Here is a 15440-nt window from a genome sequence, read left to right as displayed (position 1 = left end):
ATCCCATCGCGATAAATCGACAGCCCAACGTGCTCGACTTTCATGGAAAATTGCAACGTTCCTTAGTCCTTTGGCTCGTCCGTCTTGTCGACACCTTCAAACTACAAGTATGAGCTACAAGTACCGTGAAGTTCCAAGTATCGTTTTCGAAACTGAACGAGTTAATAGAGAAAAATGAAATTCTCACAAGAGTTCTTAAAAATTACAACCAATCTTACTTTCACTTGAATTAAATATACACAGCCCTCCCCCCTACTTCGACCTAAATCAGGCTTCGGCACGAAGAGATCCATACGAGTCGTATTTTATTTCATATTTCCTGATGTCGCGTTGAACGCTAACGAGATTCCACGCTTGTCCCTTTTAACGTCATTTTCCGTCGTTATGCCGTGCAAATGGCGAGACTCCATATTCATACAATTCAGCTCGCGCTGGCAGATAGACGACAAACGCAGGAACGGAATAAAAATGGAGAAAAGGCCTGTCACGATTTATGCGATACCACCCAGGGTAACGTGTAACAGCGAAAGACCTGTCGATGTAATTTAATGTCGTTACCTACATCCATTATGGTTATTATAAGCGAGGATCACACGACTCTCTGTTTCCCTGATCGTCCTGCCAAGGAATCGCTAATGAGAATGATTTGTATTCAGGTATACAGAACACTCGAAGCGTATACAATGTGTCTCGTGTAAGTTGAACACCGTTATTTGGGTTTCTTCTAGTGGAAAACGATCGTGTTGTGTTTGACATAAAATATTGACATTGAGAGAAACGTCGCGAGCGTTTATACATATCCAGGTTAAAGCCAGATCGTAATGGATTCGATAATGCGGCTGAGTTCGCGTGAAAATGGAATTTTCTGCTTCCGACAACTTCGAAGCTTGCGGAGACGCTTGCGTAGCAAATGAAAAATATTATTTCCAAGCAAAAGAGATCTCTACCAACCCTCCTTACTCAAGGAACCGTCAATATCGTAGAGTTCGAAGCATTCTCTAAATTGTTGACCAGATTTAAAGCTAGCAGTTTGTGTACAGAATACTAATCGATTCGGGCACGTAATATAAGGGAAAAATGCAGCTGTGGAAGCTTGGGCATAAATTCTGCTCCGAGTCACTTACGTGTACTCTACAACTTTATTCCTCGCGTCTTTGTAGCTTCGTAATACTATGTAAGTCTTGTGTACTCTAGAAGTCTTTGAGCGAGTGCAATACTATGCAACTCTTGTGTACTCTAGAACAGCCTGAGTGGCTGCATTCTCTGTAACCCTCTGTGTAACCACTACAATTGTCCTGCACCTTGAATTTAAAGATGTCTCTGACGCCTCGACACTTCATCTTATCTCCAACACCCCCGGGACTGGCTTCGCTACAAATGAAACTTGAAGTCGGAGTCAAAAGACGAAAGCTTCGGACCAAGTGAAATATATGTAGAACTATTCAAAGATTACACGAATCAATTATATTAATCAATTATGGAACAACAGTTTTACTTCGAGAATATGTAACAAAAAAAAAAATATAAACTTAGATGTGGTATTGTTAATTTACATGTGCATAGATAAATATTATAGAAACGTCGAAAGAAATGTTTAACGGCATGTATTTAACGAAACAGAGCGCGATTACGACTCGAGGGAACCAATAACAGCCCCCGTCGAGAGTTGAGCGTGACCGCGTGAAATATGGAACGCGGAAAACCGTGTTTACACGCATTTATCCGCTTCCGTGCGACGAATCCTTCTTTTTATTTAACCGTGTACCGTGTTATCGTGACTACTACATGCGAAATCCGGGCACACTCTTTGCGAACATTTATCGGACATTCCCCGCACGTACCGTGCTGCCCAGAACGCCTGAATTTTCATAGATTCTTACGCCACGTATGTAAGTCGCATGCACGAAGTGTAAAAATAGTACCGAGTTGACGAATATGAAACTTTAATCGTTACACTTGATGTCTTTTCATGTTGACTGTCAGACAAATACTCATGAAAATTTCTGCTAGGATTATATATTATTTAATCAAACATGTCCCTATAGCTCGGGTACCACGGGATCGCTAAACCCGTACTGTAGCTACGATTAAACATAGTCATAGCCCCTGAGGGTTGAAATGGTATCGAATAGGACTTTGCGTCCTATACCTCCACCTCTACCTTGTCTTGTACCTCCGCGGTTTTATTTATCTCCGTTCCGAACGGCACGAAGCGTGTCATAAATAATGAATGTTCCTCGACTCGTCGCAAAGGAAACGTATGGGCAATTAGCGTGATTACTTCCGTGAGAAGGTACAATATTTAACGACGGTAAAAGAGGGAGATATGGAAATAATGTGTTACATACCCGATACGCTTTACTGCCCCGTGAATCACGAACGTGTACAAAATATATGGAGCGCGGGCGTTCTAATATGTTCTTCACGCGGGCTTGGAAAGGCTCCAGAACCTCTGGACTGTTTCCAGTGGTTTCAATTCATTTGTCGATTACGTCCAGTAAATTAACGCTTTTAATAACTCCCTGTTTCGTTACTCTATTAATCATCGTGATTTACTGTTTCGTCGAATGCAATCTAAGAGGCGCTTTTAAACGGACATGTACAGGGTGCTTCCGAAATAGGTATCATCCCGGGAACGTATTATATTCGTTCTATCGTGAATTACAATTTGGGTTATTCGATCGCTAAGACACCCTGTGAGCGATACACGTCTCGCACACTCTATAGATCTTCGAGACGACGTCTATTTCCTGCATTTTTCGAAGTGTTCCATACGTTTCACGATCAAGGACGTCAACCACGCCTGACGTATCGAATTATCGCCGCAACGACGTCGGGTTCAACGAAATGGGCGAACCGGAGAGCGGAGAAAATGGGATCGAGGGATTCGAACGACCCAAACGATCCACACACCAGCCACAAAAACCATCCTTTGCATTTCGCGACGATTGGATTTAACCTCGGACAAACGCTCGATCCTGGCACCTGGGCTTGTCCAAGGAGATTGGATCCCATTGAATACGGGACCTTGGGATTGAAGGGTCCACCCTTCCTAGACGCGGCGAAGGAGTGACCGGTAGGGTATATAAAATAGTGTACCGAGTCACTTACCTGGTATTGGATTGCTGCCCCCCAACCCCTTCATCGTTCATTCGATGAACATGTATGAACGAAACACGACCGAAGACGGGCGAATTATTGACCAGTCGGCGTCGATGTCCTTTTGCGCGACCCGAATAGCGAGTGGACTCGAATTCGATCTAGCAAGAACGCTCGACGCTCTTTAAGCATCCTTTTCATGCCTTTGTGCCGAAAATTTGGAATCCTGCTCTTGGAACCGACAAAAATGCCATGTTCCCGTCCTACCACTTTTAATCCTTTGCACTCGGATGTCTCTTCTGAAGGGTCATCGTAAGTCCAGCAAACTTTATTGGTGATTGTACAGGATAAGCCTTGAAGGTTTCCATTCAAATATCAGTATAAGAAAGTAAGATGTGAGAGTGGAGAGCGTTAATCCAACATTTTTAAAAATTCACTTTGACTTTCTATTCGACTTAGGTATTATTAAAGTACTTCCACCTCGTCATCTCCTCATTAACTTCTCTCTCCAAAAGTACATAATCACGAATGGAAACTCAAATCAAACGTCGACCACCATCCCTGCGACGGTCTCATCACCGAGGATTACGCTTTGGCTAAGTATGTCAGTACTCGATCCAAATTTAGGTTTCGGAACCGACGAGCTTTCCGCGGTGACTGTTAAGTCCAATTTAATTACGTATAGACGAACGAATCGAGATCATGGAATCAGCGAGAGAGATTGAAAGTTATCTACTCGAACAATTCGAAGGAATCAGGGTCGATAGTCTCGATTCGATGCGAGGCGCGAGGTAGCAGTCAGAATAGCAACGTACCTAATAATCCTTTCCGCATTGGATTACCTACGAAATGACAGACTCAAATAATCACTTGAAACCGCGAAGTTTAACCAGGTATGGTATCGCGTAAATATGCAAAGTAGGTATACAAGAGATAAAATAATACGGACACCTAGATTCGGACGGACTGCTTGCAGTTGTGGAACATGGGGGTTATTTCGTGACGATCTGAGGGTCCGTATCTTAGTAATAGTATGCAGCTGACTTTATCACGCCCTGAATGGTCATAATACTGCCAGCGGAGAGCACTAAGATAAACTTCAACGCCTCCTCTGGCCAACAGACTCATCTGATTTGAACGATGGTTTAACTTCGATACCGTCTAACCTGCCATCGACTAATCATTGTATTACTTAAAAGTACTAAAAGTAATAATACGTATACTTTGAACATACTTCGTCTATTACGTGAACTTTAACGCCAAGTATCATCGCGGATAACATCGATGGAATTCTGGTATGGAATTATTGATCACCTTGCCTGTGGTTTTAATATCGGTAACGAAAGTTTTTGTTACTTGGATTCTACGTGGGTGGAAGGTGAGGCGAGGTATGAGAAAAATGTCAATTACACTGACAATTTCCGTTCAATATATACGAACAAGGTAGGAAGAATGTGTCTTCTCCCTTTCACATTTTCTAGGGAAAAATGGAATCAAAGGAGTAACGATGTACATAAGAGACACGATATTGGAAGGTATAACCCCGTGTCATTCCGTGCCAGCCACGATCCTTACATTTACCGCGGTTAGGTATATTTCAGAGGACTATCCCCGATATACGGTTTCGTTCGCAGAAATTACATAGCATCGAGACAGAGAGACTTCGAAATACGTTCGTCGAGGATCCTGTATTCCCTAGCGAATTTTCTACACGAAGGATCGTATTGCTGTATGAATATAATGAGGCTAGCGGAGCATACGATCAAATGAAAATTATTATCGTTGTACGACGGGTATCGTTCACGAATAGATAGCTTTGTTGTAATATCAATTTATCATTATTAATACGAGATATGCATCGGAAGATACGCTACTACACGTAAATATTCATCGAACACTAGGAGTAATTATTATCGATCCAAGTGGAGAATTCCCCTTAGAGAGACCAGCCAACATGGTGTAATAAGTTTAGAACGTTCGATCGAACTGCTGAATGATCAAACAGTTGCAATTAGATTCTAAGAGATGAGAGAGAGAGACGGGTTGCTAGCGAAACTGAAAAACAAATATCGCCCTCCTTGGAGAAGGAAAAATTGGTTTTCGTTGCAGTTGTCATTCTTTACATTGGCGAATCTGGCTTTATCGAGTACCTTTCTTTTTATTTCAAATCAAAAAATTTTACATTCGCATGTTCAAAAGCTTGTTGAATAACGTGCAAACGTAAAAGGTATACCCGTAAACTGTGACAACATCGTAGCAATATATTTATTACGTTAGCGTATGTTTCTCTTGTATTGCATGTTTTATATTTTCACCAAAAACCACGGCAAGAGAGATAAATAATATTTGGAACTGGGCCACGAGCCAAAAGATGCTGAGAAATACCTCAGCTTGGCGAAATCGCTGGAACTTATTAAGAGCTGAAATCTCCGAATTTCACTTGGCCGTTGGTAAAGGATAGAGGCCATACTAGACTAGTTTATCGTGTCACTTACCAAATATGGGATTTCCACGGTGGGTGGCGAGACCACCAAGCGTGAGCACGTGCGAGTGATCCGCTGTCACGACGAGTAGCGTTTCCGACAGGTCCACTTCCTTCATCACAGCCCTCACCGCTTCCTCCAACGCTAATGTTTCGTCCAACGCTCGATAAGCGTTGTTATAGTGATGCGCGTGGTCGATTCTACCACCTGGAAACATATAAATACATAAACTGCGTCAAATCATGCTTGATATACGTACGAAGCAATGGTAACAATGATCCTCGTACAAAATTATAAAGATAACGAAATGTATAAATGCGACTGCCGTTTAATCTGAAACAGTTTTAATCTAAAGACGAAATAACAAGTAACACGAGAAATAAAGCAACAGCAGACATATTAGACGCGAAGGATAGAGAAAGAAACGGCACGGAATTACTATCCGATGTATAAAACGAACGCTATCAGCGTTACGGCGGATCCAGTGTTTAGGGAAACGCCACCGCCGGCGCCGTTGCAATTAACGGTAATTATTCAGTACGAGCCGCAAGAATCTCGGATTCAATTATCGAGCCACCGGACGCGGGCGGTCCGAATGGCTTCCTGAAACTCCTTAGGAGTCGTTCGACTTAATGTCTGCTGCTGAGCTACTTAGAAGCGATCCGAATGGTCGGATCAATACGCCAAATGTGAATGCGTGCATGCAAAGGGTGACCCAAAGCGATTCAAAACGTTGTTTTCGTTCACTGACAAGAAAACGAATGAATAATGTAAAACGAGCTCGAAACCTTGGCACGAAGATCTATCGAACCAAATTTAGACCTGACAAGTCTATCTATTCATCGAGAATTAATTCAATTCTAGGTCTCCTAGGTCTGTTTCATTATTTCATTGTTCAATGCAGATTAGCCTAATTTATCTCGAAAGCGATTACAAACGCATAGATTCTTTAACGAGTCACTCGTTACAGGATACAGATTCGCCAAAGCACGTGTTGCAAGCGCAATCAGAAAAGCCGAGGGCCTCGACGACCCTTACGCCTGAGTGTAGGTTTATTATCCGCAATATTCCGTAATCTAGGATCAGGGCCAGATTAAGGCATAGGTTTTACATCCCAGGGGCCTCCGCCAGTTAGAGGACCCCGAAAGATTAACCCACGAGCTACGGATCGTAATATCCAAACGGAAGGATCTTAACTGCGAAGAGAAAACACATAACGAAACAGAATTCGTATCTTCCATAATTGACTACACTTTGCACGAATATTCAATACATTCGTGTATTAAAAATTTATGTTATCCTGTCATCTATCGCAAGAGTACCCGAGCAATTGTTTACTCGATTAGAAATTATTTCAAACGTAGATACATTTTTCTATTTTATTTCCCTACATTTAATATCTCGCATTTTTCGGCCACCCTTTATACGTTCTTCCCGACCCAAATCCGCGTCTTTCTCGCTCGAAATCGTTCAAAGTAATCAGGCTGCTTGCTCGCTGAGAAACGGGACACCCAGGAGCCCGACCTTAGACATCACGTTGAAAGGTCCAATCGTATTCTGAATTGCTGGTATATACCAGCCAGACGGCGCCTCGGTTGGCTGCAACGGCCGAGTTTCCTGGCGAACGTTACGTCTGTTTGCGACACGTTATGCCAGCTTCCCATGTGCGCAGCACGCGGCGCTGAACACACCTGAAGCACTTCACCCTCGAGTACTGTAGTTACAAAAATATCGCGCTGCTTCTGACGTTGGTCCGTGGGGACATTTCTACGGAGTCTGGCAGTAAGTTCCGTTGGTAACTTAATCGCATGTAAGTAGTAAAAAAAAAAAAATTAGTAGACAGGGGATATTATTTTATAAACTCTAGGATTTTTAGTAGTTTTACTTTAAAAAAACATTTGTGTTTTAGTAAAGAAAGTCCCTGTTGGAAAATCCTTGCCGTTGCAACCCGCTCTGTTATATTGAAAGTTGATTGCATTTTCCTCTGCTTTTAGCTGCAGTCTCTTGCATTCGTTTGCTATCTCTTTAAGTTCTGTATTTCTTTTTCTTTCCCCAACATTGCAATCGCAACCTTACTTTGTGATCACGAATAAATACAAAGTTCGATCGACATCATCGATACATCACGAGGGGCGCATAATCTGCCACGGAAGAAACTGACTTGATTATCCATCCCTGGTCTTTCGTCCGCGTTATCTAGCCGTGACACTTCGTTTCATTATCCGGGGTACGCTCGAAGCCAAGTCACCAATTATACGTCCGCCAACTGGCTTGAGATCGTTCCTGTTCCGCGAGTGACGGCCGCTTATTGCCGTGACGGGTGCAGTTTGTAATCGGAGTTGAAATCTAGAACCGTTGGGAGAAGTTTCCATGGAGGCGACGCGACAACTGTTGCTCTCAGATGGCAACTGGAAAATACATCTCTCGCTGACAGATTTTGGCACGATATGCCGGTTCCAGGGGTCGCCAAACGCATCAAACACGCCATCGTTCCCAGCCTCTTGTCGCGACTACGCCAAGATCCAGGCCACCGACTTGGCCGTTCGGTTATCGAGTTTCGAACTTTAATCATGTTTCACCGAACCGAGCTACGTTTCCGGCTAGCGACTTCTGACGTCGAATTACCGTTCCAGTATCGCAGGAATTCGTCCAGCGTTTATGTCACGTATTACTTTACCTGCAAACACGTCTTGCTTGTTCCGAATATTGAACAAATTTAATCCACGCAATTAATCAACTCGATCAGACGCGGTGGTTATCTAACGTAGCTTTGAAAACGTTCGATTAGGGGCAACTCGGTGTACCAGATCGATCGAAAAAGAACGAATCGTCAATGTTTGTAAATTTTTTATTAATTTGGCAGTGATTAATCATCGAAATTCAAACCATAAAGCGTACTCAACATTTCTGATTTTATTGGCGACTCTTGCCAGGGTCACAGGAACTGTGACCATTCGCGGAAATATGTTCCGCGAAATTTATGCAAATTTCGTAAAAATAATTTCCAGGGTGGTAGGAGTGGTCGAAACTTTCATTCCGCACTAATAAAGGGTCATTGGAAATTCCGAACAATTTTCACAAACGAGTAGATTTAGTTTCTCTCCTTGGGGATTTATCTAATTTTTACGCGGAATAAAAATAAGCATTTCTGGGGAAAATTATTCCATCTGGGGCAAGCGGTGTTCAAGAGTTCGCGTTGTGTCGGTTGAAAAAAACTGGCCCAGGTCGCCGCTTCTTCGTTTGGCTGTTGCGAGATGTCTTATCGTCGCTCGTGCCACGTCGAGAGGCCACTTCCGTCAACATGTTTAGGAGCACCGAGAGGAAAAAGCACCGGATAAAAACCGCGAGCATAGAGGGAATAGAGAGAAATGATTAAAAAGAATGAGTTACGTGCATCTGCTTTCGAGTGCGCAGCCGACAGTGGGGATTTTAATTCGAACCACCCTTAATTTGCATCCAAAGGCTATAGCGAGGTCAAGCGTAGTTTGTTAGAATTTTCTTTACTGCTGATGAAATTTTCGTTTCAAACGATTCCCATATTACACAAGAAACCGGTTCCACCAGAGTTCCATGTACACGCATACGGCTATCAGGCGTCGATAGGTTCGAATCTGAAGTTAAAGTCCACTAATAAGATCGAGTGGAAATAGTGCTAAAGTTCCCGAGTATGACTCTTCTCGAAAGGCAAACGTGAGTTTTCCAATAAAACTTTGCTCCAGCTTACAAAGCAACGGCAACTCAAGCGTGGCTACGGAACAATGTCCCAAAGTACGTTTCACCCAAAGACTGGTTTCACCGGTAGCCCAGACTTGAATCCGCTTGATTATAAACTGCGGTCTTAGCTAGAGAACATGGTCCGCAGGGCACCTTATGAAACTTCGGGTAGCCTGAACAACATTCTGACAACAGTAACTAAATAAAGTACTTAGAAACCATGCGTGCACCTATGGTCCATTTGCCGCGTCATCTGCGAGCCTGCATCTTAACCGTTTCGAATAACACCGTTATCTTCTTGCCGTTAACCGCGCAGGTAAATTCTGAATATGTGTAATAGGTGTCGAGTTTACGAGTTTTATTTATAAAACTGACCTCAGAATTGCTACCCATAGCTACAATCGGACAGAACTACAACTCCTGAGGGTAAAATTAGGATACGATAAACAAGTCGCGATCAGTGATTTGGTACGGCGATGCAGTAAGAAGAATGTAGCGGTTTCCTGGAGGAAAAACCCCACATAAAGGTGTCCACTAGCCGTGTTTTTACCTTACTTATTCTCCCGTTACTTGGAGTACTTTTTTTCGATTTACGTCAGCGCGCTTAACGCATCGTACCACGGTAGTTTCTCCACGGAAAAAGTGTTCAGAAGTGGCCAAACCGTGGTTCGCGAAAATTTCTCGCCTCGAGACCACGCGAGCGGAGCAGCGAAACGCGTGTAAAAGGTTTACGAGGAGTTTAACAGTCGCGCGAATTACTGGTGTAAAGTACGTCTGGGGCATTAGCGCCTCGTGGAACGTAACTCCCATCGGAACGGTTGTCCCCGCGTTATTCGGATTAAAATCCGAAATTCGACCCCTGGAATTCGTAACGGGGCAAATCTCCTTTGGATCTCGATAATGGAGCAGTTAAACTTAACGCGCTCTTTTTTGTAAAGAACACAAAGTGGGATGAACATAATTTATTCGATCGCGAGTTTTCTGGACAATTTCCGCCGTTATCAATCCGTTTGTTATCTGCTGAACAGCATGCGAATTTACTTTGCGAAGTTTCGCATTTAACGAAAGCGGAAATTGCCATTTTGAACAGCAGAGAAAGCGCTTATCCAACGCAAAACTTTGGAAAATCAAACGAAGTTGTGTTCGTTTTGATTTTGTTTAACGGAAGGAAACAATCTGAGATATCGATTCTATTAAATAAACAACAAGAGTTATCGTCGCTGGAAATGAAATATTTTCTGGTATAACTTGTTTCTCGTTGTATTTCGCGAATGGAAAATTCAAAGGATATTAAAAACTACAATGAAGTAGACGTCATCGTTACCGGAATATTTCTGGAAAACACAATGGTTTTCAAGCTCTTCCATTTTTACATTGAAAAATATATATCTAAAACCAGAATTCAGAACATTTATAAAACTAATACTAGGTCTTCCGAATAAGATATCAATTTTCAAACTCGGACAAAACGAATTCACAATTATTGGCGACACGTACACGTGCCAGGACAAGAATTCCGCACTGTCGAACGCGTGAGGAATTTCGTTCTACCAAGGAAAAAATCATTATCGAATATTTTCAAACTTTTTAGGCTAGACGTGGAACCAGCTCCGAGCATCCGAACGTATTTTGCGGAGCGCGCATTCCGCGTCACATTTTTTAAAAGTCACAAGGTATCGATTGATGCGCACGGCTGTACGCATCGCCGAATCGCGATACGACGTGTATGGTGCACGAATTGAAAATCGAAGAAAATCGATATGAATCGCACAAACGGATCTATGTACAGCAATCATCAAAGACGATTGCACCATGGGAAATAAAAACTAAAACGCGGTTGCACTCGTGGAATTCTATGGATCTTTCGACTGAAAGATGAGTAAAAATCCCGACACTATATTACGAGAACTTCAATTATTCTAAACCGTTTCATCTCCAGCCGCTTCGGCTTTGTGCGAGCATTTTCGGTACCGGCCCACGCATACATTCCGCGCTAATTGGAAAAACGCGTTTTTCATGTGAACCGACCGTAAAAATCGGGAACCAACCAAATTCCATAAATTCCACCACACTTTTTCCGGTTTCCTATATCAAAGACAGATCCGGTTCTATTTCAAAAGAAAATTCACGCGTACCAGGAGAAAGAATCGACTTTTTTCACATTTTCTGTGCGTGTGTAAAGTCTGGAGTTCGACGAGATTGTTGGATTAAAATTTTTTAACGGAACAATGCAAAGTTATACCCATGACTGCGAACAGCATTGTTAATTAAACTGTGGCGTTTTTTATTATACACGAAACAAGCTCCTCGAGTAGCGAGGTAATAGGTTGAAAAATAATAATAACATATTTTCATTCTTCATCCATATAGTGGAACGAATTCCTATTCGCACTATCATTCGTTCCTATTTGACTGTTCGAAAGTTAAAGAGACGTATTGTATAAATATTACTATATTTTGAAAAGATCTATTCAGAAAGGCAAAACTGTAGAATCGCGGGAACCGCAAATGAGATACGCGTATCAAAAGTCACAATCGAAGCGAGGAAGTGGTTTTCAGCGCCAAAGAGATTGCATCGCGAACGAAGACGCTTTATTCTAGTCAGTTCGCCGCGATAAATCACAGACTTCGAACCGTCGAGCGCCAACGCAACCGTCTCGAAACACTTTCATATTTTCAAGCAAAAATTCTCAGTCCCGTTTTCCCCTTAACGAGCCAACGGAACGCTGAGACTATGGATCGTTATCCATCGTTAGGCGGTAAATAATATTTCAACATTCCACCGAGTGCATTTCATAGTGGCTACGTCCGCGTTCTTTTCTACGTACCTTCCACGAAGAGGAAATATCCTTCAGGATTCTTCGCCAGCACGCGAAGCGCCTTTATCGCCATCTCGGCCAGCGAAGGGTCACCGCTTCCATTCGTGTTCCGGTCGACGTCGAAGTCCATATGGGAATAGGAAAACAGTCCTGAAATCATCCAACGCCGTGAAATGGTGAGTCGTGAAACTTTCAAGGGGCTAACTTTGATCGATTCTGTTCCCTGAGCGATTGAATTTGGGCGCGTTCTATCGTCGAACGTCGAACGACGAATATTTCCAAACGATATACAGTTGAATACCGTTTCCCCGACAGTTCCATCAAAAATCTTGACCGATAAGTGAGAACGATCAAATGGACAAAATGAATTTGTTATATTTCCACCGTGCACCGCATTCGTATCGTTAGAACTTTTTAAATATACAATAGTTATCGAATACGACACTTTGTATGAATCCTACGTGTTTCGATCGTATACTGTCGACTATTATGGGTTCGGAGAAGCCACGAAGAATTTCTTGTTGAAGTTTCGAGATGGGTGCAGCGATTATTAATTACGCAGACAATTGCATTCCTTAGTAGCCGGTCTCAAAGGGAATTAACAGCTCTGATCGATAGACTCAGTATAATTCGAAATTCAAACGTTACGCCGATCATTAGGGTGAACTAACTAAGCGCTAACTATGTGCGATGAATAATATAATCATATACAATCGATGATTGCCTAACGTCACAGCGTGCAATCCTAATTAGTCAATATTTACATAGCACTAAGACGACCAGACCTTTTTTCTGGACAATCCAATACTTATTCTCAATTTTCATCTCATTTTATTATTTTATTTTATCTTCATTTCGTGCAATCACCCAGGTTGGAGGATGGCCACTCGTAGATAAGCACCCCATTGAGATCATTTTTGAATTCATCGCTAACGAATTCCACCGTCAAGTCGAAAGTAATAAAAAAAACATATTTCTGTTCGTTACCCAGCAGATGGTTCACTTTTCGTGGATCGACGTTCTCTAGCTGCTCCTTGTTAGCGACGTATCTCGCGGACATACTCCGCAACCGGTGGTTTCTGGACCATTCCTCGATCAGATTCCTCCCATCCAATCGTCTGCCCTCCTTATCCGGCTCCTCTGGATCCTGGATCACTTTCGGTACGAAATGACGCCTCCCCCCGCCGAGGACCACCTAGAAATCGAACGTGATTTTATTGGCGCGTATTTTATCGAGACGGATAAAGCTGGATCTCGCGTAATAAAGTCGAACAATTGCCGAGCATTCGGAACCAACATTCGGAGATATATAGGTACGGCGGGGATCCGCGGAATTAACCTTCGACTCTTTTGAAAAGCGCATGGAGAGGATGTTTATGTAAATTCGGTGCAAGGTTCATCCAATCGAATCTAATTCTTTGTGCCTGTCACAGTCGCTGGGAATATCGAAGAGAAGGAAACTCCAGCGACTCCAGAAAGTTACTTACGGACGATAAATTAATCACATTGTGTTTCACAGCGTTGCAGATTATTTCTTTCTTATAGAATGGAAAGCAGTTTTAGTTTTAATTTCGCGCAACTTCAGCAATTAAACGTTTTAATTTAATTATAGGAATTAGAATAATTACTTGCTTGTTAAAATAGGAAAACTCATTACAGTTCCTACAAGCTTGATATTTTTGCTCTACGTAGGTCTAATATACCATAATGTAACATAATAATCCATGAACGTCATTGTAGAACGTATGAAGAATTAAAAGATTATAAATCTAATTTCTTTTTTACTCGTTGGACAAGAATGATTTACAATTACATTGTAGATTATTAATGTACCGAAATGACCCGAAATCGCACTCGTAAATGATTTATCGAATAAACACAAAGCTTACAGAGCTTACAGAGATTACAATGGATTAATTTAACAATGTCTGTACAATTATCTTTTCGTCTCACCGAGTCCGAAACCAAATTCAACCAACGACCGTGATAATCATAAATACACGTGCAACAATTTTCAATAAATACATCCGACAGGCGCAACTTAATCGTTAAATATTGAAATCAGATATGCGACATTGAAATTTAACGTAAATTCCGATCGCGAGCTCTTTGTTCCGCGGTTTCCATTTTCAGGCTGACTGTTTTTGAAAGTTCTCATACGCCCAGTGCGCGTTCTATCAGGGAACGTGATTCCAGAAGCAATTTTGTCGAACTTTAAAGTCAGCCGAACGGGAACGGTCTTTTTGTTGGTCGAGAGATTTTCCATTTCAGTGATTGCAGCTTTTGTTTACATTTTCTTCTTTTTTTTACAGATGCACGAAATAGAAGTCTCGTATAAAGATGGCTGTGAACACGTGACCTACATTACATCGCTTTTATATTTTAACCCGCGCGATGAAATCCATGAGAACAGTTGCACAACAATTTCTTTTTAATTATTATTCCAGACCCATTCACCGTATGAATCGTCAATAGAATGAAGAATAGAGCAGAATACGACATGTGCCATCTCGTCACGTGTATTTCAAGAAGCAATAGCGAATATTCGAAGGAACGTATACTAAGGTGTTTCATAAAAAAGAAAAAGGTATCGTTTGCAGATGCACTTGATGTCGAACAAAATAGCTGTCTACTGAACGCGAATAAGAAAGTGGAATATAACAAATATGATTCCGAGAGATCCAATGGAAGAAATACATAATTCTATCTCTGATATTATTAATATATACGAGTTTGCTAAATAAATTTAATCAAATTGTGTAGGTATTCGAGCAGAAACCTGGTATAATTATAACGTTAATTAAAATCGAAGTGAAACAAATGAATTACAATACTAAAGGATACGAGAACCTACATAGAGAACTGGTAATACGATACGATATCGTTTCAATAAAATCTTCGTATCGTTATTTAAAGTTTTAATATGTTCGTTTGCTGGGTATTTTAACGTGGAAAGTGTCAGGTTCTACTTACTACAGTAACTTGAATTTCATCACTGAAATTTCTTTCACGAAATTCCTATCAACATTTTACACACTTGAAAATCGTCTGAATCCTTATATGTTGAGCAAGCAATTAACCAATACAACTCGTACATACCAATGAAACTCGTGCACTCTATGTTTTAGCATAATATAATATTGAATTTCCAGAGGCATCGAATTTACATAAATATAGTCCGTGGAATTCCTGCAATTTTTACAGCCACTCATCTCTTTCAAACCAAAGGACTTTATTCACTTTCCATAAGGAGTAATCCAAACACGAATTTTTATCTGCTTTCGCAGGTTTCTTCGCGCGAGTTCCAAGGGTAGACTTTACGTGT

General features: G+C 41.7%; 2 protein-coding genes across 2 annotated transcripts in view; one reads left to right on the top strand and one right to left on the bottom strand.

Annotated features, from left to right (window-relative positions):
- LOC128895732 (alkaline phosphatase-like) overlaps nucleotides 1-15440 on the bottom strand; it is a 199689-nt gene that overhangs the window by 26691 nt on the left and 157558 nt on the right. Inside the window, exons 5-7 of the mRNA XM_054158589.1 lie at nucleotides 13103-13310; nucleotides 12125-12265; nucleotides 5595-5789 (exon numbers count right to left, since the gene is read on the bottom strand). Of these exons, the coding sequence (XP_054014564.1) occupies nucleotides 5595-5789; nucleotides 12125-12265; nucleotides 13103-13310 (544 nt within the window). The remainder of the gene's footprint in view (nucleotides 1-5594; nucleotides 5790-12124; nucleotides 12266-13102; nucleotides 13311-15440) is intronic.
- LOC128895738 (caspase-1-like) overlaps nucleotides 12274-15440 on the top strand; it is a 44561-nt gene continuing 41394 nt past the window's right edge. The window contains exon 1 of the mRNA XM_054158597.1: nucleotides 12274-12291. Within this exon, the coding sequence (XP_054014572.1) occupies nucleotides 12289-12291 (3 nt within the window). The 5' untranslated portion in view covers nucleotides 12274-12288. The remainder of the gene's footprint in view (nucleotides 12292-15440) is intronic.

This window comes from Hylaeus anthracinus, unplaced genomic scaffold (assembly GCF_026225885.1).
Source record: "Hylaeus anthracinus isolate JK02 unplaced genomic scaffold, UHH_iyHylAnth1.0_haploid 5, whole genome shotgun sequence".
NCBI lineage: Eukaryota > Metazoa > Arthropoda > Insecta > Hymenoptera > Colletidae > Hylaeus > Hylaeus anthracinus.
The sequence above is the reverse complement of the archived record's forward strand: the minus strand, read 5'-3'. Positions and strand labels throughout refer to the sequence as shown.